The 27,123-nt window shown below is 38.2% G+C and overlaps 3 protein-coding genes across 4 annotated transcripts; all 3 read right to left on the reverse strand.

The window, feature by feature from the left end:
- Positions 1–1,665: 1,665 nt before the first annotated feature.
- LOC121525674 (complement C1q-like protein 4) lies at positions 1,666–7,255 on the reverse strand. The gene is made up of 4 exons (XM_041811782.1): positions 7,215–7,255; positions 6,576–6,683; positions 4,206–4,343; positions 1,666–2,676 (listed from the first exon to the last, which is right to left on the reverse strand). Exons 1-4 carry the CDS (start codon positions 7,219–7,221, stop codon positions 2,231–2,233), a joined length of 699 nt encoding a protein of 232 aa, XP_041667716.1. The 5' UTR covers positions 7,222–7,255; the 3' UTR covers positions 1,666–2,230.
- Positions 7,256–10,754: 3,499 nt separating this feature from the next.
- LOC121522237 (complement C1q-like protein 4) lies at positions 10,755–14,201 on the reverse strand. Its single transcript, XM_041806393.1, has 4 exons — positions 14,195–14,201; positions 13,955–14,059; positions 13,721–13,861; positions 10,755–11,188 (listed from the first exon to the last, which is right to left on the reverse strand). Exons 1-4 carry the CDS (start codon positions 14,199–14,201, stop codon positions 10,755–10,757), a joined length of 687 nt encoding a protein of 228 aa, XP_041662327.1.
- A 4,332-nt stretch (positions 14,202–18,533) lies between these two features.
- On the reverse strand, positions 18,534–26,828 carry ftr86 (finTRIM family, member 86). Of its 2 annotated transcripts, XM_041805756.1 has the most exons (13): positions 26,737–26,827; positions 26,418–26,565; positions 26,047–26,240; positions 25,360–25,455; positions 22,926–23,159; positions 22,665–22,827; positions 22,456–22,560; positions 22,306–22,356; positions 22,123–22,173; positions 21,964–22,002; positions 20,064–20,129; positions 19,752–19,954; positions 18,534–19,020 (listed from the first exon to the last, which is right to left on the reverse strand). In XM_041805756.1, the coding sequence occupies exons 2-13, from the start codon at positions 26,557–26,559 to the stop codon at positions 18,685–18,687; spliced, it is 1,680 nt and encodes a 559-aa protein (XP_041661690.1). In that variant the 5' UTR covers positions 26,560–26,565; positions 26,737–26,827; the 3' UTR covers positions 18,534–18,684. The 2 variants fall into 2 exon arrangements, with proteins under 2 accessions (XP_041661690.1, XP_041661684.1); XM_041805750.1 differs by having other exon boundaries at positions 26,047–26,565; positions 26,737–26,828.
- Positions 26,829–27,123: the final 295 nt, after the last annotated feature.

Consider the following 27,123-nt stretch of genomic DNA (forward strand, 5'->3'; position numbering starts at 1 on the left):
TGCAGAAGGACATAAAGTGATGGAGTGGCAAACGGCGGAAGTGGCGTAGATATTTATATATTTCTCCCCAAAAAACCACCCCCCTTGTTTCGTTTTTTGATTCCCTTTCTATAATTGCTCCTCCTGCTTTTTTATTTTTTTCTTTACTTAGTAAAATTTGCCTTGAAAGCCATCCAACAAAGGGACGATTATCATCATCACCAGGTGCTCTCACTTTCTAAATTCGCACAAAGGCACACGCCTTCTGGGATGTTTGGAGGCTTTTATTTCATCCATTGTTTGGAAAGGTGTGTCTCCTCAGACTTGCAGGTATGGAGGTTTGCTGATAGACTTGATTTTTATATTCATCAACATTTATACGCAAATTGGGGTCCAAGTCGCCAAAGCAAAGGCATCAAAAATCTCATGGGTGAAACAATTTTTTGACTCCAGTTATAATTAGCACTTTTTTGTTAAATTCAAATAACTTTGTTGAATTCAATTTGTGAAAAAGGCACATAAAATAAAGAAAATTATGTCTACAAATGTGATTTGAGAAAACTAAGAGAGGAGTAAATAGTGGATCATATCAGTAGATGCTCTGCTGTTCCTGCAGGTTTGCACAAAACAAACTTCTCAGTCTGGACTTATATATATATGTCATTTGCACTGACAATATATGTATATATATATATATATATATACTGTCAGTGCAAATGACAATATAATTGTAAAGTCATCAACCATTCAAGAATAATTTAAATTTTATTGGACAACCCTCCCAATGATTACTATTTTTCCAAAATTAAAAAAACTCAAAATGCACTGTTCCGAATTAATATGCACAACAGAGTTTCAAAACTTTTTATAGGTTGTAAAGAACTGAAAATGGTTATTTGTTGACTTTGCAGCATCAGGGGGTCATATTTACTGAAATCAAAGCTATTTCAATCAAAAACATCTTAACAGGCAAAGTTCCACGTTAACATAGGAGCCCTTCTTTGACATCACCTTCACTATTCTTGCATCCATTGAACTTGTGAGTTTTTGGAGAGTTTCTGCTTAAATTTCTTTGCAGGATGTCAGAATATCCTCCCAGAGCTGCTGTTTTGATGTGAACTGTCTCCCACCCTCATAGATCTTTAGCTTGAGGATGCTCCAAAGGATCTCAGTAGGGTTGAGGTCAGGGGAGGATGGGGGCCACACCATGAGTTTCTCTCCTTTTATGCCCATAGCAGCCAATGACACAGAGGGATTCTTTGCAGCATGAGGTGGTACCAACAATTCTGTCAGTGTGTGTTTATTTATTCTGTAACTTACTGACATGTGAAGCTATGTTTTCCTTTTTTTTTGAGTTTTTGTGAGTCATCAGTTAATAATCACAAAATCTCAGCAGAAACTCTCATGCACGTCATCCAAGGGACCAAACACTGCAAACTCATTAAATAGTTTTACTTAAGTTTGGGTTTGAAACATTGGGGGTGGGGGTGGGGGGGTGCCTGTGAAAAGGGCCATGGCAGGGTTCAGCCTTTGACTGCATACAGGAAAGAGCTTCAGTGTCAGCTGGAATTCTTGGGAACGGTCTAATCCATGAAAGAAATGTAAATTAGAAAGATGGAATCAAAAAACAACGTTTAAAAAAAGTCATAATTGAGAGAGTCTCTTACTCAGAAAAATGGAGCAAATTTAATTTTTTATTTATTTTTTTCATGCAAATGCACACATTCATTAATATTATTTTCTCATAAAAACAGATTTTTACATAATCCAGTAATTATAGACAGACCAAAGTTGTTCAGCAAGTTTTATTTATTCCGTCATCAACATTCATAACTTTTATAGAAAAAGCTTAAAGGTTGTTTTTCAAACTTTATAAGGATTTTTATCTCTTTTCCCATTATCATGACCAATTCATGGTTCAAATTAATCAGAAATTTCTGTTTATTTAATAAGTGAATGGAAAACATTAACTTACATGCTAATTGCTGAAAGAGCAATTAATTCTTGGTACAGGACATTTTTTTTCTTACATATTTTTCTATTACAAATAACTTCTCATCAGTTCAACATGGTTAGTTCATGCAACCATGACTTTACATGGCAAACACATTTATTTAAAAGTGGATTTAAACAGGCCTCATCTAAAATCTTTTTGTGGATGATCAATGGTATTTCACCTCATGAAATATGTAAAAATATGATGGAATAGATTATGAGATTAGGAGCTACAAATCTAAATGTCACAACAGACTTAATAATACTCATAATAGTCATAGTCAGTAGTGTACATCAGGAAAGCAGTGAAAGTGTTGTAGTAGCTGCCGTAGTCACAGATAACACAACCTTCAGGCAGGACGACAGCCACCTCATCCCCGGCCTTTAACTTTATGGCCAAAACAGCCGTGGCACTGTCTTCAAGGTCCTGACCGTTCATCTCCAGCAGCCAAGACACGTCTGTGCCGTTAACCTGCAGAACAGCGCAGGCGTTCAGGTCATTGTCAGAGGCCTGGGCCCCATAGATGGTGACAGAGACGCCGTAGACCCCAGAGTAGGGAACGGTGAAGTTCCCGCTTTCCACACTGTAGCTGTCTCCCATGTTGATGTAGGCATGCTTGTAGACGATGGTCTTGGGGCTTTCGAAAGGGCCGTAGCAGTTTTCAGTATGATTCAGAGCAACGGAGAAAGCACAGCGGCTGTCTGGAAATGAGGACAGAAGAAGAAAAAAAGGCAGACTGATGGCATGACAAGCAATGCTGTCTTAAACTAGGACTATAAATAATAATTGACTACCTTTTTCCCTGAGGAAAGAGAACTTTGGTGATAAAAACTCTGACAAAAATTAAGTTTGGTTTTTGTCAGTGAGACTAAAATATTAATACTGGACAAGTGGACAATCAAATTCCATGATACTGCACCGCTGTGAGTTGACTAAAATTAATGAACAATTTTTTCCCTAAGACTAGGGTCTTTGAATATTGAGTCCATTATTTTTTCAATGGGGGGGTCAGCTCCCTAATCCGAATAAACATCATGTAATCCAACCTTGCATAATGAGTCTGTTGCATTTTATTTGTCTTCACTGTGAAGATTCGTAGAATGTGAAAACTGTTTTGTACAGTGATTAAAATGAGGCGTGAGGATGTTCCTGTGGCTTTGTGACTTCTTAAAAAGCACACTGGATCCATCCACCCCGACAGAGTTCCTTATGAAACTTTTAATTCAGTCTCTGTTAGCTGGCAGTGAGAACAAACTTTCGTCTCTGTTACATTTCCATGGTTGATGTCTACATAATACTCAGGCAAATCACAGCATTTCAGTGCAGGAGAGGGAGAAAAAAGGAGGAAGTAGTAGGCACAGTTTTGATTCATCAGTCACCTGTCTAAGTGGCTAATGACTGAAAATTTGCATTAAATCAAACTTGATTGTAAAAAAAAAACCTGACAAATGGAACATTTGATGTCAGTGTGCAAACAGAATAACTGAGACCTGTTTTCATTTTAATGTGTGTAAAATTCAGCTCAGTGTGTAAAGGCCTTAAACTAAAATCAAAAACAGCTTTCAAAAATGTAAAATACACCGACTAAAATACTGACACACAGTAGAAACATATCCTGGCTTTCAAATGTCCAGCAGTCAAGCAGTGTTTAGTTTCTTTCATGAAAATGAAGCTTATTTTTCATCAGAGATTTTATCACCGGAGATCTATTTTTCACTAGTTTAGTCCATTCTTCCATATGGAGGAAGGCGCCTTAAATTATGTTAAAAATTAGGAGTCAAAAACAAAACAAAACAAAACAAAACAAAAACACTGACTTTCATCAGTGTATCTCAAATAAAATAAAGTGGGGATAATGCCTCAATGTGTTTCATATATATATATATATATATATGTATACATATATTTTATATATATATATATTAACATGGCTCGTTATTTTTATTTCCAAATTAATGTCTTTAGCTAAAGGAAGGACTAGTGAGGACTTTCTATTGACTCAAACTTTTCTAAAATGTTTTTGAGTTTTTGTTGACTAAATCTAGAGCAAAACTATGAAGGTTAAAAACAACAAAAATGTGACTAAAACTGCAAGTAATTATTATTCTAAGACTTAGATTGAATTCAAAATAGCTGCTTAAATACAGTAATGACAATCAAAGTTTTCACTCTGAGACTTTTAAATAAAATCTTTATTTTTCAGTTTCTAATACTCAGATTTATCGCTCACCTTTTTCAGCAAGGGCTTTCTTTGCATAATGAAGCTCGTAAGACATTGCTTCATAGGTGTAGTTAAAGAACTGCTCCATCCTATACATCTGCTTCTCCATCAGGCAGCAGCCACACGACAGCAGGTCCACCTTGCACTCTGTGTGAGCAAACACACTTTTGAACATTCAATCACAGATGAGGGCAAATGCTAGTACACTGACTACAAACCAGGGGTGTCCAAACTTTTCTGAATGAGGGCCACACAAAAAAAAAATATTAAGATGCCATGGCTGCTTTGATTCCTGAAAGAAGCTGCTGATTTTTAAAGTATGGGTGCTTATGAAAAAGATTAGCACACTATGCTTAGGAAATCCAATCTTGAGACAGAGCAGGTAGCAGAGGAAATAAGTACAGTTCATGTTGCTATTTGCTCTAATCATTTCAACTTGATTTATCTGGGTGTTAGGAATTAAGACATCTTTATTTTGGTAGTTAATATGTTTATATGTCTACATTTAGTAGGGAAATAAAGCCTGTTATTCAATTTTCTTGTCAAAATGTTTGTTTACAGACCTAACAAAGCAGCACTGACAGAAGGGAAAACTAACTACTACCTTGTACATACTTTTATGTCTTTATACTATGTTTTCCTATATTAATCTTAGCCCTGATTCTTAATTCAATGTGCTCTTTGTGAGGGATTATTTTTACCTGAGGACCTCTGATAAAACTCTAATCACTCCCTGATGATACAATGTGTAGCCATACATTTTCATCGGATCAGCAAAGTCTGCAACGTAAACGACTTTACTGATGTTTCTGGTGGAAAGCAGAGATATGACTTAGCAGTAATGACAAAGGCCCAGTCTGTTATTGTCTTTGAGGTCATTATAATTTTTTTACATTCATAATCTGTAAAAAGCTGTCCATGCTGAATGAACAAGTGAACAATTTGTCCTCCCTCTCGTATTTGGATCACGTCTGTCATCTGTGGGTATCAGCAGCTGATTAGGCGGCGAGGAATAGCCAAGTACCAGAACATCTTTCCTGGTAATGCCTGAGAGCAATGAGATGACTTGCTTACAATACAAACCTTTTCGGTCATTGTTTTCTGCAGTCAACGTTATTCTAGACTCTGTTAATTCTGGATTGTTGCGTTGCACACAAATACCTACTCTCCCAGCACAGATCAGCTGTTGTAGCCTAATAAGTGGAACATAACAGAACACATTTATAAAGCTCAGTAACTATTAAAAGTGTAATTAGAGAGCAGACATGCACATATGCATTTAGATTGTTGAGTTTTTAGAAAATAAACTCAATTATTAAAATAAACTGCAATGAACTAAAGAAAATACTTTAATTGCCCTCAAGGTGTCAATACTTTATTCACAATGCCATGCACAGCCTCTGTTTTTTTAATCAATAAAAAGAGCAGATAAAGCAGCACGGACAGTAATGCTCTATTTGCACCGGATTGGTATTACCTGTGGACCTCTGGTCATAATCACGTATGACATTCTTTAATCCTGTGTGAATGGACTATGTCTGTTAATTTCAAAGTAAACATCCAAGGGTGAGTTTCTGACAACATTTCAGCACACAGAGGTCCACAGGTAATACTAACCCTGTGTGATTCAGTATCTCTGTAATTCAGGGTGGTAATTATGTTATTTTTCTGTCCGTGTGGCTTTGTTTCTTTTCTTTTTCAACTGAAAAATTACTAGCATCTGTGTAGGACATTTTTAACCATTTTTTGACTCACAATTGTTCTGCTATGGTTTTGGTGCATTTCAGCCCTTCAGATTTAGCACTGCACTCTTAACCCTCTGGTATTACACTGGGGAGGGGTGAGGGAGGCTTTCACCTTCTCTCCTTCTCTGTTTGATCACATGCAGATACAAACATGACAGGTGTCACCTTGATGCATAATGGGAGAGCGAGTGAAGCCAGTCACTGGGTCATTGATCATGGACAACTTTTCTTACAAAAATGTAAAAAGAACGGACACATATGTCTGTTGAAAGTATGTGCGGTCCACTGCAAAATGCATGGACTTCGTGGCATTTTTAAAATGGAATTTAGAAATAAAACTTCAGAAATGTCTGTAAACTTGAGTATTTCACAGACTTCCCATTTCTCAGGCAAATGCGTTGCAAAGATACTGATGTCCAGGAGTAATTCACAAGTTATCCAAGGTACCCAGGTGATACTAATCCTGTGTGAATAGGGCTTAATACAGTACAAGTTTCATCTTCTTATGTCATCCTTATTCTATTTCATTTTTAGAATTAAAGATAAACCAAGGGCCATACTTGGACCTCAGGCCATAGCTTGGACACCCCTGCTATAGACATAAAGAGCACACTGATCCTGGACAGTCTCTTACGTTTGTCTTCACTGGGGTCCGTGTGCGCTGGCATGATGTGTTCCGGCCAGTCAAAGCCTTCCCCATGCCAGCCAAACACTGCGTGAAGCAGACACAGCAGTACGGCAGCTGGAGGAGGGACAAAAAGCAGGCGTTTGCAGGGATTTTCCCACATGAAACAAAATCTATTTTAGAGTATTCAGACAAACATAATCCCTTAAAAAAGATCGTAAAGGGTCCCTGTAACCATAACCCCCTTCTTACGATCTGACTTTATTCTCATTACACTTATTTTAACCCACATCCAGAAAAATATTTCATTTCAAGATATAATGAGGCAAAAAGAAAAAAGTCTGAATGGCTTATAAGAAATATCTCTCAATCAAACAAGCATGTTGAAATTGTTGAGGGTGTTGAAAGATTAGTTAGTATTCCACAATCCATGACTCAAACATGTCAAATTTAGCTTTTTTTCCCCCATAGGTTGATATTTTTTTACCTATTGTAACAACTCAGCACCTTAAAATGTGTACCTGGACATGTCAGGTGGATATGGATCAAAAAATAGATATTCCTGACTAGAAGTTATTAAATACACTTGCTGAGATTTGAGTTTTTGCAGTATTAAAAGCCATCACTAAGCCAAATCAAGGATCTCACCTTTCATGTTGATGCTGGAAAATTGAGATGAATCAAAAGGACTGAAGGTGTGCTGAATGATCACAAGACAAATTTTGAGGATTTATATTCTTTTAGAGCCCCTCCCTTCTTACCTCTCATTTTTTTAATATCTCTAACTTGCGCATTGCTCCTCCTTTAGTCTTTTTATTTCTTAATCTCCGCCCTATTTGCTTTTATAACTTTAGAAACTAGCAGTTTCTGTCCACATCACTAGGGGCTCTGGTTATTCAGATATCTCACACAGGCAGGCACACACCCTCCAGGGCTTTGTTAATAGTGCCACTCTGGCATCGTGATCCTGACGGAGAGGCGATCTTGATCTGGAGTTCAGGTTTCTTCTTTTCTGTTAAAAACTGAGCTACACATTTATATATATATAAGCCTGTAGGTGAGGCTGATAAAGAGGAGAGCTTTCTGGGTCTCAGACACATAAAAGGGTCCATGGAGGTCCTCAAAAACATGGACCATTGTATAGTTAAGCTGTGATAATCAGATTTATTTCTAACCTAAACACTAACTTCTTATCGATTCAAAAAGTCATCAGTATGAGCCTCTTTTTTATGTTTACAGCATGGGTGGGATAACTACACTAATATCAGACTCAATGACCATATCATTTATACACTGGTTTATTTAGACCTTGTTGAATAACAGCTTAAAATTTAAAGTTTAAAAAAGAACAAAAGTATTGCACACCAGGGAAAAGACAATATCTTTCTTCTTTACACACTTCAACACTGTTTACTTTAGTGAAGAGGAGTAGGAAGACATATAAACTTATTTAATCCCGTGCCTTCATTTTCTACATAAATTTAATCTGTAACTTCCTCACTGAAATTATACCGTCCACCATGTGCCACATGAGAAATCAGCAAAACTTTCTCTGGAACCTTTGAACCAAAAAATAACCCTTAAAGATAGTTTTCAGCAGCGCTACTGATCCAATAGATGTGCTAATATTATACTCTCAGTTTCATTTTTTCATCCTGACTTTAACACTTCAGGTATTCCTAACGTTTTATTTGAAGTGAAGGAAACTGGCCATTTTCTGAGGTGGCTCTTCAAAATAAAAGTGTTTGATGATGATTTGAATTAGAGGCTTTAATTGTGGCAGACTTGGCAGGGATAGAATGTGTCTAGCCTCACAGTTGAACTGTTGCTGCTTTGAAAGAGGCAAAGCCAGAGTCTGCTCCTTTAATCATCCAGAAAAAAATTACTGAAATATGGATTAAAACATGCCTTCAGTAGGTAAGATGTTTGTTCCTGCTGCACCCTGTTCAAGTGAAAAATAGACAAGCATTGCAGCATTTAGCCTGACCCCTGATCTTACAGTGAACCATGGCCAGAGTGCAGCTGCATGGTTCTAGGCCAGAGCAGAGAGATAGATGTCTGGGATTAAATGTGCTGTTTTTGTGAAAAATATCTCTATAAAGATGATTTTAATGATCCATAGCCACTTTAGCTGGTAGATCTAGCAAATTTACCTCACAATGAACAGAAACTCAGTATGTAGCTGTCTGTTCATTTTCAATGAGGGCAGTGACATCAGCTAACAGCAGACTGTACTAAGATGAACTGTTTGGTGATTTTATACCGGTATAGCATTAAGCCGGGCATACACTCTGCAACTTCAAGCTGACTCTCCAGCAGTCGTGGAATGTCAACTCATACTGTGCGTCTGAATCATTTACGATGCACGACAATCGCTCACGATTTATGTACAAGTGAAGTAAGGACGGACTGTGACAGAAATCCGAGGAGTCTCTCACACTGAGAATAAAGTGTTTTCAGTCATCTCCTCTGTCTCTCTCTCCCAGGGTACGCCCTGGACTGGTCGCTAGTCAATCGCAGGCTGACATATAGAGACAGACAACCAGGCACACTCACACCTACAGCCAACAGTTTTTGGTGGTGGGAGGAAGCTGGAGTACCCGGCGAGAACCCATGTGTGCACGGGTAGAACATGCAAACTCCGGACAGAAAGGCCCTGACCAAGAATCAAACCAGGAATCTTCTTGCTGTGAGGCAACAGCGCTAACCCCTGTGCCACCGTGCCGCCCCGTCTGGAGTGGCACCACCAGAATATCAGACATGTCAGAAATCCATCTGACCAGTTGGTGCAGCTAGTCAGGCTGTTATCGGGTCATTCTCAGCCATAGTATCCCCCTGTACACAGCACGACAAGCAACTCCCAATCAGTCTGAAGGTCAAAGCGACTCCCAAGTGTGTCATGCAACTCAAAAATCGTGGCTGAATCGGATGAAATCGGCACAGTGTATGCCAGGCTTTAGAGGGGGCGGGGTAATTCCAGTAGCATCCAGTGATATACAGGGGTGCTATATTTACCCTGCCCAGATAAAACCTAACAAAGTGGCCAAAAACCCTCTGTCACACATCTAGATCTCAGTGTTTTCACACTTACAGCAACCTTATTCCAATATATCTCATGGGTTTTAATGCAAGTTATTAATTTCACTTTAAAGGGACTTTAATGCTAGATTGTTAAAAAATAATTTGTGCAGATAAGTAATCAAAGAAAACAGAGTCTACAACCATGTTGAATTTTATTAGTTGTTTTAGGTATGTCAGAGATTTCCACCACAATTTTACAATAAAAGCAATAAATGCCACATTTATAAGAACACTTTTACTTATACTGTATGGCACTTAGTTGTGTGGTTAAACAAAGACATACTTCAGAACATTCTGACATATTATTTAATGAAAATGATCAATGAAACCTTATTGGACGTAAACCTAAAGCTGGCCACACTTAACACAATTTTTAACCCGACCTTAGGCCAGATCGCCCCTCCCTGGTGATCCTGGGTGGGGGGTGGGGCTTGTTGCAAACTATTATGTATCCTTACTGCAACGGAGCCCCCCCCCCCACCTAAAGTTGTAGATAACATGTTTGATATTCATAATTCTAGGTCAGACTGCCTCCTTTGATAAACCCTCAGTGACCAATGATAGTGAGCAGATCAGGTAGCGTCACCAACCAGAGGTGGTGTAGTTTTACAACGGCTCAGAACATAAACACAACTAAGATAATCACAGCCAGCATTTTTTCCATGTTCTTTTCTTTCTCTTTAGAGTTTTGCCGTAAGTGTAAGACGCTAAGACAACCAGTGAAGGATTTTGATTTCCCTTCATGTTTGTTTTTCTTCTGAAGTCACAATTGACCACGTCAGTTTATCTGAGGTCTTATAAGTGGGGAATCTTCACTGTGGTATAGTTACTAAAGACAGCAGTTGTATGGTCTTGCCGAGTCATTCAGTGTGTGCCTTTAGAGGATTATAACGTTAAAATTCTGTGGTTTTCCAAAACATTTCAGAACTGTCTAGAGTGTAGCCAGCCTTAGGCAAAAAAATTAACAAACAGCGTTTTGGTTGAATGTACAAATCTGCAGTTGTTGAGATGCTACAGTGTCACCACTGAAAGATTTTATACATAATTTAACTCTTGTCAGAAAGGTAAAGAGTTGTCCAAACCTTACAGTGGTCACACACCTCTAACTTAATCAGTAGCATAAAGCAGGAAACCAGTGAAAGTGTTATAATGGCTGCTATCATCACAGAGGAAGCATCCAATAGGCAGGTTGACAGCCACCTTGTCCCCAGCCTTCAGGTGGACGGCCAAAACAATAGTGGCGCTGTCCTCTTGGTCTTGCATATTTCTCTCTCTGGGTCCTGCCACCACCTGCCCGTTGACCAGCAGGCCGGCGCAGGCTGCCAAGCTGTTACCAGGAGAACCTGCATCACTGTAGACGGTGAGGGCGAGGCTGTAGACCCCCGAGCGGGGAACGGTGAAGATACCTGTGTTTAGATCGTAGCCATCTCCCAGGTTGATGAAGACATGTTGGTAACGAATTAGCTTGTCGTCGCGGAAGGGGCCAAAGCATTCAAGTTTAGCCTGATTGGTTAGGGCGACAGAGAAGGCACTGCGGCTGGCTGTAGATACAAAGAGAGGGGGGAAAATGTGGAGATGCTTGAGGAAAGGGTGAAGATATATGGAGTACACAGAGAAAACTGAGTGTCATGAATCATCCACAAAGATCTGAGTAAAGCAAGATTTCATCACAACCCCCAAATCCATTTTGACTGACATCTTCAAGGTTTTGTAACCTGACATGGCAGATAGACTGTTTCATATATCCAAATACCATCTGGGCAACATCCCATAGATGGTGTTTGGGAAGGGCAGAAACTGTTTGAGAAATTCTGAGAGGGTGAGTGCAGTGTTACTCAACCCTACCCAATGAAAGAGCCAGATTGTTGGGAAAATAAACCTTAACAAGAGCCCTAAACCTGGGGGTGTAAATCAAATAATTACTAAAAATGTATGTATATACAGTGCTTAACAAATTTATTAGACCACCACCCAAAGTAAGGTTTATGCTACAGCTGCTCTGAATCAACAGCATTGGTAATTACAAAAATAATACACCAATATGTAGAAGCTCTTTAACTGAAATGATATTTTAAATGCTAAAATATAATTATTATTGTTATCCATGAATTTTCAAATTTACTGATTTACAAAAAAACTGAAAAAATAGTAAAGCACATTAATATTTCTTGATTAATATGTCAAATTATAGTTATTTACTTGCATTCCTGAAAGGAAAAATTAGTTTTAGTGGTTGAATGTTATGCTTGATTTATTTCTGACTTCTCAGAGAAGCCCAGTGAGCCGGCTCAAATTTGGGGGAATTCAGTTTGACATTCCTCATTCCTGTTCAAAATGGTAAAACGTGGAGCGCACACTGTAAATGAAAGAGTCTTTATTAAAGTGCTTCATGATGCTGGATGGTCACTGAGACAAATATGACGGGTGGTCTAATAAATTTGTTAAGCACTGTATATATATGTAGTTTGGTTTCACCTTTACTTTTCATCCTTTTTCTTTATCCATAATCAGTTAAGAGCATTATTATGGTTGCAAAAGCTAATTTAAGTCAACAATTTTTTTATTCCCCATCGTTAACTCTTATCAGATGATAAAATTGCATGAGCATGTTTGTTTTAGCCTGCTTATCTGTTAAAATACCAGCTAATCTACTGTATATGCAGCAATAACTTTTTTATTTAAAAACATTAGTTTTTTTAGTTAATATAAAAGATAAAGTTAGAAAATCATCAAGTACAGAGATATACTTCGGATGAGTGAAAGATAAAAAAAGTGAAAATAAAGACTTTTATTGCTAAATATTATCACTGAATACCAGTATCAGACACATAAAAAATTGACATTCATCTTGTATTAATAAAATGAAAATTGTTTTAGTGAGTCTGACAGAGTTGACAAAAATCAGAATGGGTAAAAACAAAGTATTTTGGAAAACATATTAAATTAAAATCTGTTTCTACACACAAATGCCAATTCAGAACTCAACCTACACAAATCTCTACTTCAAATTATAGAAGCAAACTGATTAATGTGACTTGCAATGGATTTTTTCTGAGGTCGAAATTTCCCTTTTTTAAGGTTTTTCTAGAGGAATCATTTCTTCAAGTAAGACTTTGAGTATCACCGGCCTACAACCACCTTTCTCAGCCAGAGTGCTGCAACATCCTGGAGTGCTTTTTGGCATCGTCATGGGTACATTCATAATGCTCAGAACAAAGAATTACCAATTATATGCAGATCGTTAATTCCCCGCCAAAAATAATCAAAATTGTCTTGTATGCCCTTTTCCTGAAATCACGCTGGCATCCATGTGAGCAAATGAAAAGGTAACCACTGCACAAAGATCACGTCTATGAAATTCTATAAAACCCTTTCAATACAAGCTTATTTCTCCCTGTCTGAGGTCCAAACTGCACTATTTCTATGTAGAAAAATCTGATACATTGAAAAAATATTCAAAATTGCTTTCTCACTGAGGATCTGATGGTGGGTCCTGAGGCTCAACCAGTTGAGGAAAAACTGCATTAAAGTTTGTTTTTGAGGTCTACAAGACCATACTGTGGAAAAATTCTGCATTTTATTGGTTAGAGAGAGTGCCTTAGAGATTTATCTTTTAATTCTATACAGCACAAATCTCTCAGCAGTCATAATGTTTTATCAGTACATTCTAAGTGGAGTGACTTTAGTTTTTTATTTCAAGGTGACCTGACAGAAACAAGGGTTCACAAATGCAGGCCTAGAGTCTCAACAGACTCTTGAATCTCCACTGGCCAAACATGGCTGTCACATTAGTTATTTTGACACTGTTTTAAAAGGAAACTCCCACAGCTGGCTGCCTGAACTAAATATAGTTGCATTAAAGTTAAAAACAGACCAAGCTTGGTCAATACTCAGAACCAGTGGGGTCAAATATTTGTCAAAGAATGAGGCTGGAGGTTCTGTAGGGAATATGGCCACATTTTGATTTAACTGAAACTCATGTCTCATAATTTTAATGCTAACTTAACATAAACCCTCAATTATGTAGAGCCATTTCACATGGAGATGTTAAGAACTTCTGTGGTTTGTCTCACCTCTGACATTATTGAGGACTGTCTTTGTTTTTGTCAGCTCTTTCTCCAGCTCACTGAGGCTCATGTTGAAGAACTCCTTCATCCTGTGCACCTGCTGTTGCATCAGACAGCATCCACACGAGGCCTGGTCCGTGAGACACACTAAACACAAACACGATAAAAAAAAAAAAGGAGGTTGCAGATTACAAAACATGCAGACACAGTGGCTATGAATACTTCTTAACAATCTCTCACCATTTTCTGTGTTGGGATCGGTAGTTCCTGTGTTTCCAGGTCCACCCCAGGGATATCTAACAGCTTGGATAAGAGCTGCTTGTAGCAGACACAGCAATACAATAGCTGGGAGCAGAAGAGCAAAAGCATACACTAGTTAAGCCAGAGTGTGTTTTTGATTATTGACTTGTGAAAACGTCTTCCTACATTATAAATAATTAGCTCATTAATGCAACTTCTGTCAAACAGATGTCGTCTCACCTCTCATAGCGATACTGGCTGATAGCTTCACAAGTCCAGGACGTGTGATGGACTTACGTAGGGTCACACCTGTATATATACATTTCCTGTCAATTCTATTCTTCTTCCTTTCAAGCAGCTCCTCCCTGTTTACCCTGCAGGCCCCTTTTTGTCTCCTTACCTGTGTTTATATGCACCTATGTGCCTTTTCTTTATCAATGGGGGCTTCACAGTGCAAACGTATACAGACTTGTTCCCTCCAGACCTTTGTGTTGTAGATGTAGGTCAGGTATCAGCTATCCTCAGAGGTTAGTTGTCCACCTGTTTAGTTCCCATCAGCCCTTAAAGAGTGTTTACTGTGATCACATGTACATAACATGCTTTATTTTATTTTCAGCACATGACCCGCAAAATAAAGTCAGAGACTGGGGACCCCCCTCTCCCTGGAGGTGGTTAAAACATGTAATGCCAGGCTATTCGACTGGAGGACCTTGGGCCAGGCAGGTCCCTAAGGTCACTTTTAGTGGCCCTTTGAGTAGACTACTGATTCTTTAAAATTATGCAGATTAAACAGATGCTCTCATTTCTGCCCAGCATGCATTGCTCCTCACTCCATACAAGACAAATGTCTCTTTCTTCTTAAAAAAGGACAAAACATACATGCAGATAGCAGACAGTTCAATAGCCAATGAACAGGGAAGTATGGGTCCACTGACACCACTATCACTTGGCTCTGAAATTTGCAGCTAGAAGATTTTGGGGTAGCCTCATGTTGTGAACTAAGATCATCAGATGATTCCATTTGAATCTCAAGTTAAAGGCTCCAGTCAAATTCACTGACAATTCTTCAAGTTATGGAACATTTCAGCCCATGTCCTAAATACAATACAATCCAGGTGGTTTATGAAATCACAGTAACTTTTACTGCTTTATACAACTGAGAAAAAGAGAAAACAACATCATTTTCAAATGGGCTCTGTGAGTAAGTTAATTATAAGGGAGGCAAAATAACAGGCCTGAGCAAATATTCTAACAAAACCCCTAAATTCCACATACTCCACCAGAGCTGCGCTCCAGGTGCGGAGTGGTTTGACATCTTCACCCACTGGATCCATTTTTGGTGCAAGACCCAATAGAAAACAGCTCAGAGCAGCTGGAGATGGAAAGTGCAAAAACATCTTCTCTGCTAAGACAAGCTTCCAGTGTGACTCTTAGTTTTTGTTTCAATGGAAAATGTGGTCCAGTCCCGATTAAACTGCCGCTTTCCTACAGCTACATCCAAGCTAATAGCTATAGCAGCAGCTGCTATGAACGCACTGGCAGACCCCACCCGTAATAATGACAAACCCATGCTGGGAGAAGAGCGAATATGTTTTCTGACATGAAAAGCTTTCAGTTAAGCTCTTTTCTCTTCTTTTTATAAAGAAGTGTCCAGTTCTGGCAAAACCGCTGCTGTGGCTAAATCCGAGCTAATCACTAGCTAGCAGCCATTGTATACAACCACTCACATTACAGCCAACCACCGTCCCGTAACTTTCACTAACTCGTGCCAGAGCAGGTTGGCAGAAGAGTGAAAACACACTTTCCATCACATTTTACCTTTTATTTCATACAGAAATGGGGTCTAGTTCTGATAAAACTGCAGCTATGTTGTGGCAGCCATTAAAATCAGCTAGTAAAACTAAACTCCACCCATAGCTACCACCTTGTTCTCTTCAAATGGCACTGATCGTTCGGCACAAACATTGTGGATTGGAGTTTTTCAAGATGGATTTGCCCGATGACAGACACGGAGTCTGGCAAATCCATCTATTTTGCAAGATTAGAAGTTCTCGGGATGAAGGGAGAACTATGAGGACACATGGGAGTAGGATGTAAACAACAGCCTTTTGAAGTTTTGGAAGTAACTTTTGTATTGTTCTGTGATTCATTTTTTGCCAGACCAGAGAGTAAATATTATATGGTGTGAGTTTTGTGTTTTGTGCTTATGTTCAATCAAATATGTACATTACATTTCCAGAAGGGTAGATACACATTTCAGTCTTAACCCAATAGTGCCAAATTTAACCTTCTAATGTGGCCAATTTTTCTCAACCAGGACAGGACAACCTGTTGCCACCACATGTAAAATGAGAGCGTCATTGTCCTCCTATGAATAGATTCATATTACAAGAGTTTACTCCAACAATGTGAGGCTTATGAAGATTTGGAAAGACTTAAAAATACTTCCTTTTAAAGAGTGGTGAGTGGGGAAATGACAACTTTAGTTTAACAAAATCTGTTATGGGTAGATCAAGGATTTTTCTGCATGAGGAAAGATAATTTGTTGAATGAAATACAAATAAAGGTCAAAAAGTTCTCTCCAATCCATGTGGGAACACTAGAGATACTGGAAATACCATGAGAATGGAGTGGCAGGTCAAAGCATCCAGGTCACTCAGGTGTTTGGATCAAAGATAAGATCATTATTATCATGGTTATTCCTTTAGTTACATCGGTTCCCAACCTTTTCCCTGAGACGTCCTCTTCAAAAACATATCTGATCTGTCCCATCTTATTTGACAGACATGCTTGTCTCTGTGCAGTGACAATGGCGACCACAGAGGTGAGGGCGATTATGAACTCGGTCAATCAGTTTGTCTTTAAAAAAACATTGTACTATTAAATTAACATCAGTATCTTTTATATGTATATGTACAACTGAAATTCCAAAAAAAGTCACAAAAGTTGCAAATTTCATCCATATTTTATTCACAACAGAACACTGACAATGTATCAAATGGTAAAACAGACATTTTAATGTTGCATGAAAAACATTAGCTCATTTTGAGTTTGATGAAAGCATAACATCTTGAAAAAGTAGGAACAGGGCCGTGTTTACCATTGTGTAGCTCCCCCTTCTTCTTTTAACAGCAGTCCTTAAACGTCTAGGAAGTGAGGAGTTTTAGGTGAGGAATGTTGTCCCATTCTTTTCTGATGAAGGATTCTGGCTTCTCAGCAGTCCTTGGTCTTTGTCCATTTTTTCATTTTATGATTAGCCAAATGTTTTCTACTGGTGAAAGAACTGGATTGCGGGCAAGACACTTCAGCAGCCAGACTCTTTTACTGTGAAGCCATGCTGTTGTGATGGATGTGGTATGTGGTTTAGCATTGTCTCGCTGAAACATGCAAGGCCTTCCCTAAGAGAGGCATCGTCTGGATGGGAGCATATGTTGCTCTAAAAACTTTCAGCATTGATAGTGCTTTTCAGATGTGTGTTACCCACACCATAAGCACTAATGCAACGCCATACCATCAGAGATACAGGCTTTAGAGCTGTGCCTGATGACAAGTTGGATGTTCCCTCTCTTCTTTAGTCCACAGGGCACAGCGTCCATGGCTTTCAAAAGAATTTCACATTTTGAGCACAGAACAGTTTTCCATTTTGCCTCAGTCTATTTTAAATGAGCTTTAGCCCAGAGAAGACAGCAGTGTTTCTTGATTATGTCAACATTACAGTACAGAATCATGCCTGTTTTTAATGCAGGGCCACCTGAAGGCTGGAAGACCACAAGAACCCAATATTGGCCTTGGCTATGCCTTTACATTGTTGTTTTTGTCTGGCTTCTTTCTCTGTTTCTCTCTCTCTTATTCCATCCCTAGCTTCATCCATGAACATCCTCCTCCATCTCTTTTAAGTCTCAAAACTAACAAAACACAACCAGAAATTTTAACTCATGTCACACTTCTATCATTTATTTAATCTGATTTATACAACTGGTGTCACAGTTCCACTGGTGGTAGATTAACTAGTGACAACCATTTAATAATGCTGTTCGCTTCCTGCTTTTATGCATGTTATCAGTGTCTTTGAAGACATTAAGTCTATTCTTCTAATTAATCATGAATCCCACAAACACCTTTGGAGCATTGCTAATATACCTGAAAGCCTAGCATTTATGTTTTATGAAACAAAAATATCATAAATAAATGTAAATATTTGATTCCCATGTTACAGTTATACAAGGGTATTTCAGTTTGCCCCAGAAAATTTTCAGATCTCAAATTGGGCAGCATTCTGAAGTTTGGGAAAGGCTGTCTTGGTCACAACTGTTGTATCAAATCCTTTTAGTCTAAAGGATGGTTTTGGAGCTTGTGTAGCAAAGCTGCTTCTTGCATTAGAACTGTAGCCAGCTAAAGTTACATAGTGCTAAAACCAGGTGACCAGAGCTCTCTGTGGAAATATGGTACACCATTCCCCTTGTTAAAAGTGATTGTACTGTTAGATCATCTTTAAATGACTATTTTTTGGGGGAAAAGTAACACATTGTTACTTTCAGTCTGCATCTTTAAAATACTATGCAAACGAAACAAATTAAGATATAGTGTATTAACTTTATTTAATTACAAAGATAATTTTAGAACATTTTCATCACTGTAATACAGGATAGGACACTTTGAAACAAGAAAACCCAGACATCCTTAAGACTTTAGGAAGGTTTTCTTGTTCAAAACCATTTAGTAAGTCACATTTAATCTAGTGGGCATACAGACACCTCTGCCCCTACTCCTGCCCAGAACCTCAACCCTGGGTACAGCGGGCCAGTGAACTGGGTCTGGTAGCGGTGGATGAGATCAGCTTGGTTGTGGTCGATGCGGAAAAACGCCAGAATCCCAGCATGCTGGTCTAGATAGATGCCAATGCGCCTGGCTTTAGGTGAGCCCAGGAGCTTCTCCTTGCCATCGTGCCAGAAGGAGAAGCCAGTCCCGGACCAGTACAAGCTCCAGGACTGGTCATTGTGGCCCAAGCGGCTTTTGTCATCAGAACCCTTACGCTCCATTTCCTTGTAGGCCACACCGATAGTGATCTGTGTGCAGGGATAAAAGAAACAGATTTTTAAGTTTTTTTAAATTCTGGAAACTATTACCCTGATGCGCCAGATGGATGACAAATATATGATCTTCACAAAAAAAAAAAAAAACCTTTAGAATAAAGACAATTTCTTTATTCTTATTTTTAATACCTGAAACCTCTTCCAGGGGGTAAATATCTGTCAGGATGATTTAAAGTATGATGCAACAACAGCCTTTGTTGTGTTTTAAACAGCAAATATTAATGATAAGTAAAATGTTTGATGTTTTTTGTATAAAAAAAATTATTACTTTTACAAAACAAGTAAGCAAAAGATATGCACAACTTTATCTGCAGGGGGCACCAAAATCAACTCAAATGGAAAGCATCTTACAGAAGCTTCAAGAATTGGGAAAATGTAAATTTGATGTAGGTGAACCTAATGAGGAAATAATGTAATGATCTTTTAATTGGTCATTTGGGTCAAAGGATTCATGTCGGAGCATCCCAATTTTGATGAAGATGTGGAGGAAGTGTTAACACTTTCACAAAAAGCTGTAAGTCTTTTCTTGTTGATGAAGAATAGATGAATATACATTGCACTCAGAAGGTATTCAAACTCTATCAAACAACATTAAAACAAGGAAAAGAAACCAGCTCTCAAACAGGATCCACTCCCATTATTCACACAAAAGAGCTGATTCCTAAAACCAGCTCGTTCACAAACAGCACCACTGCAGTATTCACCTTCTGGCCTGTCCACTCCACCTCCCAGTAGTAAGGGCTCCCAGCCAGGGGCTCTCTGCAGAGAACTTGTCTCCAGAAATCAAAGCGCTCGGGGTGGTCCGGTGGGTTCAGGTTCTCAGCTCTCATTGTGGCCTTGTGATCTCTATCTGACAGCAGCACATGGCGGTACACCGTGTTAGGGTCAAAGGTGGGTTCAAAGCGGACTGAAGGGAAAAGGGTGTATTTTACAAAAGATAAAATAAAATCTGGACTTCTATAAGGCTTTAGATGTTCTTGGTGATTCTGTTTTTAAGAGTGGAAATGTGGACTCACATTTCAGCATTTCTCCTCTGGTCTTTGGGTCTGGATTAGCAAGTCCCAATTTAGTTGGAGGAGGTGCTAGAAGGAATAAAACAAAATTCATGTATCAATTAGATCAATATTTATAACATCTTTTCAAGAAATATTAACTCTTCTTACTTTTACAGCTCATGATTTGAAAATATGTATATTTTGATATTCTATCTTCAAATAATCACAGCTCATACATGCAAGTCTGGTCCTCTGTAGGTTTTCCAAGTAGAGGGGTAGTTAATTGTGGCATGGATGTGGACTCAGTTTCAAATCTGTTCATTTTAGAGTCAAGTCTTTTAAAATGTTAAATTATATTGAGCAACTTGTAAAGACTTTCAAGCTGAGTTTGGGCTTTTACTTCAGAAATAAGTCCTGTTTTTCTTTTGCTGCAATGAAAAGACTTGTTGCTGCCACTTTTCTGCCTTTGATTAATTATGGAGATATCTGTACATGTATGCATTTTCTCAATGCCTTAAATCTTTGGAAACTGTGTACCATGGGGCGCTGAGGTTTATTACCAATCTTAAGTCCTTAACTCATTGTTGTACTCTGTATGATCATGTTGGTTAGGCTTCTTTGACCACACGTAGGCTAAACCATTAGCACATCCTTGTTTATAAGGCTTTATTAAACCTGCTTCCATCATACTTGTGTGATTTTATTCATGTAAAAAGTTCTGGAAGCTACAGTCTTCGTTCTGTGACTCAGTCACAAAATTTACTTTTGCTATCTGTACCCAAGGTCCATCTAGAAATGGGCAGAAAGGGTTTCAGGTATGCTGCTCTTGCAGCCTGGAATCTTCTGCAGGGAAATGTATGTCTTGGGGAGCTGGTCTCCTTTAATCTTTTAAAGGGTAGATTGAAGGCACTGGAGGAAGATGCATCAGATTTTAGATGTTTTGACTGATGACTTTCTGATCTGTGTCTCTGGATTTGTTGATGTATGCTTTATGTATATTTTTCTTTTAAATGTTTCATGTCTGCAACTCAGTTAATTGTTAAGCTGCCTGTCTTGGCCAGTAAATGAAACTCTTGTAAATGGGATTCTTAATCTCAATGAGGCTTTCCTGCTTAAATGAATCAAAAGAAAAAAATGAATAATAGTATTTTGTTGAAAAATATTGGATTTTTTTTTCTTTTTGTGGTTCTATGGGGGGGGCAAAGTAGACATTTTTAATTTGGATTTTAACCGTTTTAAACATAAGGTAATTGACCCCCTGTTTGGAAACAAACCTGCTTTTGTTTTGAAAGAAAAATAAGGAACTTTGGATGTATCACTTCAGGAATTCAATCACAGAAAAAGAACTTATTATAGATTGAAAAGAAAAAAAAGATAAAAAGTGAAATGCTTGACATTACAAGGAAGAGTTCACTTCGACTCCTCCACTGAGCTCTCTGCGAACTTTTTTAAATAAAAATGCAATTAATCACATTTTTCTTTTTGAAATTAATCCACTTACTATGGACTTTAATCATTTTTCAATTAACACATCATTGTTCATAGTCATATAAATATATAAATATGTTTCATTATCTGTTTTTTCATGCAATCACAGACTTCTGCCTTGACTGAATTAAGTTCAATATGCAATTATAAGCCAATAAAAACATAAAGTTGCGTGTTAAAACAAGTTGCCACATTTAAAACCATGTTTATATTAAACAAAAACTTAACCTAAAACTTTGTTGCCCTGAATGGTCTGTATGGTTACTAAAACTTCTGTTAGAGAGCTTTTGTTTGCTCATTTGTGCCCAACGTATATAAAAATGTTTAGTTTTTTTATACAAATCAAACTGGGTTTACCCTTTTGTGAAAAATAATGTGTATACCAATTAATGCAAGGATAATGGTTGTCAGTGCTTAAAACTTGAATATTTACCTTTAGGAGGAGGAAGGTAAGGTGGAGGGGGCGCTGAAGCTTCATGTTCAGAGATAGGAAGTAAAGGAAAATAGGAACTATTAGCAAAGGATAACTCATCTATGAGTTTTAAACACAGTGAAAGTTTTTGTTTAAACTGTAGCAGGCTCTTTCTCTTACCATGGAGACTTGCAGGGCGTTGAGACTGAGATTTGGATGAAGAGCCGTGACCTGGGGGGGGGATGGATAGACAAACATATATTTAAACTCAAGGTGACACTTTCTCAAAACCAGAAGATAATCAGATAAAATATGCTGTGTTTTAAACTATGTATGGAATAAGTAGCATCTAAATTAACTCACTCTGAGGTCGTGGAGGTGGCAAAGGTGGGGGATCTGTCGTCATCTCATACACTGTGGAAAAATGTGGATGAGTTGCAGGTTCTTTGTTTTTAGCTAAATAACAATACATATGTAGCAGCTCCTTCTATTTGTGAGTTTATGTTTTTGTACCTGTGTTTTTTGCACTAGGCGGATCACTGTTAACAGCTGCAGTATCACCTGCTGCTGCTGCTGGCTCTGTGCCATTGGTTGTTGGAGCCACAGGATCCTGATTCACTGTAAAGATAAAGTTTTGACCGATTACAGAAGAGAAATTGGAAGAGAAACAGAAGAAGAAAAGAGATGAGAGAAAAGAATAGAAAAAAAGTTACAATACTGACATAATGTGCAGATCTTGGCCAGGCTTGCTTTGCATTGCTCTTTTATGGCCTCTTGCAGTTCTTTCAGGGCTGAGCGGATGAAGGTTACTTCGGCACTCTCCTCACTCAGGTTCAACTCCCCTGTGGCCCCAGCCTGACCCAGCGGCTCCATGGTGAAGAAATTCTTGAGTCACAAAGAAAGAGTATTAAAATCCACAGCTCTCATTTTAACTGTGAACCTGACTTTTACATTCATCCATTGAAATCTTCAACTCTAACTACCTTCAAGAAGCAGATATGGTCCTCCATTTGAGCCAGTCTGTTTAGTTCTTCACTCTTCCAGCGCAGCTGCACCACCTCCTGCTCCAGCCTGTGGATCTGCCCCTCTACCTGGCTGCCTAAAGTGGTTTCATGGGTGCTGAGGAGTTCCCCAACCTGGATTCCTGTTTGATTCACACTCTTGACGAGCTCAGAGAACAAGTCTGTGCTTTCTTGCTCTAGAGCTTGGACCAAGGCCTGGGATTGCAGCAGGAAAACAAGAAGAGTCAAGATGAGGAAATAATAAAAAAGAATGTAAAGGATATAAACGTGTCTACAGTTCCCAACAAGGTTGGTGTACTTAACGAAAACAAACTAACTAACTTAAACTAAAATATAAAAATAATTTTTGTTTAATAAACTAAACAAAAGGATGCTTTTTAAAGGAAAACAAAATCTAACAAAGACTTTATTATGTGCTCACAAAAAACAACAAAAAAAAAACAAACAAAAAACAAATGGAATAAAATTAGAGACAAAATATCCTTAGTTTCAGTCTTTTACACAAGTATACTGTCTGACACGTCCTTAATGTTTTGTCTCAGACATGGTGATTTGCATTTTGGATTAATTTCTTTATTGAAGATGTTTAAAAAGGGTTATTTCTTAAACAATATTCATTAGCATCCTCGTAAAACTAGGGGCCACCTGGCACCCTGACTTATGGACTTATGCAGGAGTAGCATTAAGGTTGTGTGCATGCATAAGTAAAATAGCAGCTGATTATATTTAATACAGCTTATCTGCAATGACTATATCTACTAGAACCAAGGCTGCCCATAAGAGGGGGATAAAGGGGAGAGCTTCCTGGGGCCCCGCCAAACTTGAGCTCCCAAAGAGGCCAGCAAAATCATGGTCATTGTAAAGTTAAGCTGTGATGACCATATTTATTCTTTAGTCTGAATAATAGCCACTCTTATCAAAACAAAAAAATGTTTTATTTATAGTATATGGCCTTCTTCTTCTTTTCTTAAAATAGAATTACCACTTTTATGTAATGTTAACAATGTGGACAGGCACACTGAACTAAACCATTAGGAAATTCATGTCAGACTTCGTAGCTAAGCCATAATGTGCACAAATGTCAGGAAGCCAGAAATAAAGTTAAAGAAACTGAGACAGCTTTTAGGTAAAAGAATTGAATAATTGTGAAAAGAATGGATTAATCGTGGCAAAAGTGAGCTAAAAGCGGCTTAAAAGTGGCAACAGTGGGCAAAAGGTGGGCAAAATTGGTTAAAAGCATCAAAAAGTTGAAAAAAAAGGGCAAAAAATGTAAAATACATAAATGGGTTAAATAAAGGTGGCCAAATACGGCAAGTGAATGCAGGTAAAAATTGGGGCTTGAAAATGCCAAAAAGAAGTGGCAAAAATGGCTGACAAGTTGAAAAAATTGGCAAAAGAAGGCATAATTTCATTAAAAGGGGCAGAGAAAGTGACAAAAATTGGTTTAAAAATTGTTCCATTGGTCTAAAATTAGTATGAATAAAAAATGTTAACATCAGAACCCAATAATTGCTTTAATTACACACTCTTCAGGGAACTAGTCAATTCTGTGGCCATTCCCAGTAGTGTAATGCAGGGTAATCTGGGGTATATGGAGTATACCCACTCATTTTCTCACTATAGATTATAGCCACCTTTAAAGGAAGAGTAAACACACTTCTGCACACACCCTTACACCACTGTGCAGGCCTGACTATTACATCTAGCATTTAAGAAAATATGTTGGACCACACAACCCTTTCCCAAGCCTTTATAAATGGTCTGATTTGATTGGCCAAGAATTCACTCAAAGATAATTTTAGGTCTTGAGTTGTATTTAAATACCAGATTTGAATAAATAAAACTAAAAGTGAAAAGTAGCCTATTTTAATTTATTTTTAAATTGTATGCTTATCAAAAGTGATTCACAGATACTGATATGTATGGGGTACTGGTGCAGATACCAAGCCTAGGTACTTGTACTCATAAAACTGCAGATACTGCACTGTTAGCATGACGTTAGCCTCACATTACATGAGTATGTAGTCAAAGTTGAAGCCATGCCTGCAGTTTGCTGGTACTTAAACATAAATGAGGATGACGAAAGTAGAGAAGAATGGAAACTTTGCTCTGATAATTTGTTAATAGGTGGGAAGAAGAACATCTGATGAAAATAAAATGAGTTTTAAAGCTTTAAGAACAGTTGTAATATTATTGAGTGTTTGTACTGACAGTATCAGTGAGTACCAATGAAAGCACTCGTACTCGTACCTGGTCGGGAAAACCTAATCAAAACTAAACTGAAATTGACTACAAAAAGTGAAAACAAAAAAAATGTAAACTATGAAAATTCAAAACTATTATAACCTTTGTTCCCACAAAGTTCATAACAGAGTAAATCGTTAAATTTTCTCACCTTGTGTTGGCGAGCAACATGTGGAAGCAGATTGAGCTGCTTTTCAGTGTCCTGGATTCTTTTTTGTACATCTGTCTGCATCTGGACAATCTCTTTCTAAACACACAAAGACATAATCCATTTTTAAAAGTAATAACCTGAAATTATTGGAAATGCTTGTAAAATTACAAAATAATCTGGCTTCAACATCCCTTTAAAGGTACAGTGTGTATATCCAGCCTGGCAGCATTTAGCAGAACAAACCTGGTAAACATAAAACATAATGTTTGTCGATAAAGTATTTTTCCCCTCCACAGACTCTACAGTCTTGGATTTTTGCATCAGATAGCAGATGCACATTCTTTAAAATTCCTCTGGCCAAATTTACAACCAGAAGTGTGCATGGCAATTTAGAATCTGACTCTTAGATGTTACTAATATTCCCAATTTTACAAACTGTACCTTTAAAGCAGAGAAATGACACTTTTATGTTTGTTAAAGGGATTCACAGTAGGCTAAAGGCAGTTGTCTTACAAGTACTACAAGTTCAGCTACATTTTGGAAAGCTACACCTATGAAAACACAGTACATCATTCACCTGCTCTTACTTCATCATATGTGTTCAAACAACATTAAGGGGAAAAATAAAAACAATAGAGGAGCACTGATAACATAAATCTAGCTGTTTCACTCTTGTCTGTTCCTCACCTGCCTCTCCTTCCTCTCCTCCTGTGGTTTAAGCACACGATGCCCCTTGTGACCATGCTGACAGCACACTTCACATACACACTCTCTGTCATCATGACAAAACAGATTCATGGGTCGGTTGTGTTGAGGGCACGGCCTAGGCTCCACAGTGGGAAGCTGAGGGTATATGCTACCCTGGCGTCCTAGCCCTGTATCTGGTAAGACATCCAGGTAGATGGGCATTGACGGAGGGGCAGAGGAGTGGGCTGTGAAGGAGCTCTGCTTGAAGCTGTTGGTCCTCAGTTTCTCCATGGCCTCCACTAGCAATGTGCTCTTTGCCAGGGAAGGTCTAGGGTTGAAGACCTGCCTGCACTGGGGGCAGCTGTACTCACCCTTGCTGTCTTTTTTGTCCCAGTGGTTCTGGATACAAGCCAAGCAGTATGAATGTCCACAGGGTAGAGTGGCTGGGTCCTTCAGGGTTTCCAGGCATACTGAGCAGACAAAGGTCTCCTCCTCAGACCAGGCAGAGGCCATGTGGTGCTGGGTGAAACAAAGACTGGTTAGCTAAATTTGTTTGAATCCACAAAGCTCCTTAAAAAGTTAGCAAAATTAAAAATAATGTTACAGGCCGATTAGTTAAAAACCAGCAATGATGATAAGGCTGAAATGCCAGTTCACATGAATCACATGCTACTTAAAAAGTCAGGCTACCTGGACTCAGGGTGGGGCTGGTCTAACAGGTGTGGTGAGGTTTTTCCCTAGTTTCTGTCACCCTTTCTTGATACCAGTTTCTTAAACTGTAAAGATAATTGTTTAAAACCAATTGTGACTAGTTTATATGATACCATAAACACAAGTTTAAATGTAGATAAATATATTTCTTAAATTAAGTGATGTAAGGCTTCTTTGATATCAAAATTTAAGGAAAACGTGATTTATTCGAGGTCTAATTGAGACTGGTTTTACACGTCTTTGAGATGCTAATTTTAAACAACGGGTGTTTCCACGATCATTTTAACCTTGGATAACATAAATACGCCATCTCGCACACACTGTTGGTACGTTTGCTGTAAATACAAGCGAATTGGAAATAATTTT

Source organism: Cheilinus undulatus, linkage group 2 (assembly GCF_018320785.1).
Source record: "Cheilinus undulatus linkage group 2, ASM1832078v1, whole genome shotgun sequence".
NCBI classification, from domain to species: domain Eukaryota; kingdom Metazoa; phylum Chordata; class Actinopteri; order Labriformes; family Labridae; genus Cheilinus; species Cheilinus undulatus.

Bases quoted from the DNA above. Each gene is read 5' to 3' on its own strand.
- LOC121525674 (XM_041811782.1), bottom strand. The intron at 4,344-6,575 runs GTAAGAGACTGT...TTGCTCACACAG, and splicing joins GGACCCCAGTGAAGACAAAC to AGTGCAAGGTGGACCTGCTG. The intron at 2,677-4,205 runs GTGAGCGATAAA...CCTCATTTCCAG, and splicing joins GAAAGCCCTTGCTGAAAAAG to ACAGCCGCTGTGCTTTCTCC.
- LOC121522237 (XM_041806393.1), bottom strand. The intron at 13,862-13,954 runs GTGAGAGATTGT...GTTTGTGTTTAG, and splicing joins CGATCCCAACACAGAAAATG to TGTGTCTCACGGACCAGGCC. The intron at 11,189-13,720 runs GTGAGACAAACC...TTGTATCTACAG, and splicing joins AGTCCTCAATAATGTCAGAG to CCAGCCGCAGTGCCTTCTCT.
- ftr86 (XM_041805750.1), bottom strand. From the start codon at position 26,559: ATGGCCTCTGCCTGGTCTGAGGAGGAGACCTTTGTCTGCTCAGTATGC. The intron at 23,160-25,359 runs GTGAGAAAATTT...CTGCAATCCCAG, and splicing joins ATGTTGCTCGCCAACACAAG to GCCTTGGTCCAAGCTCTAGA. The intron at 19,955-20,063 runs GTGAGTCCACAT...TTTTCCCTTCAG, and splicing joins CAGAGGAGAAATGCTGAAAT to TCCGCTTTGAACCCACCTTT.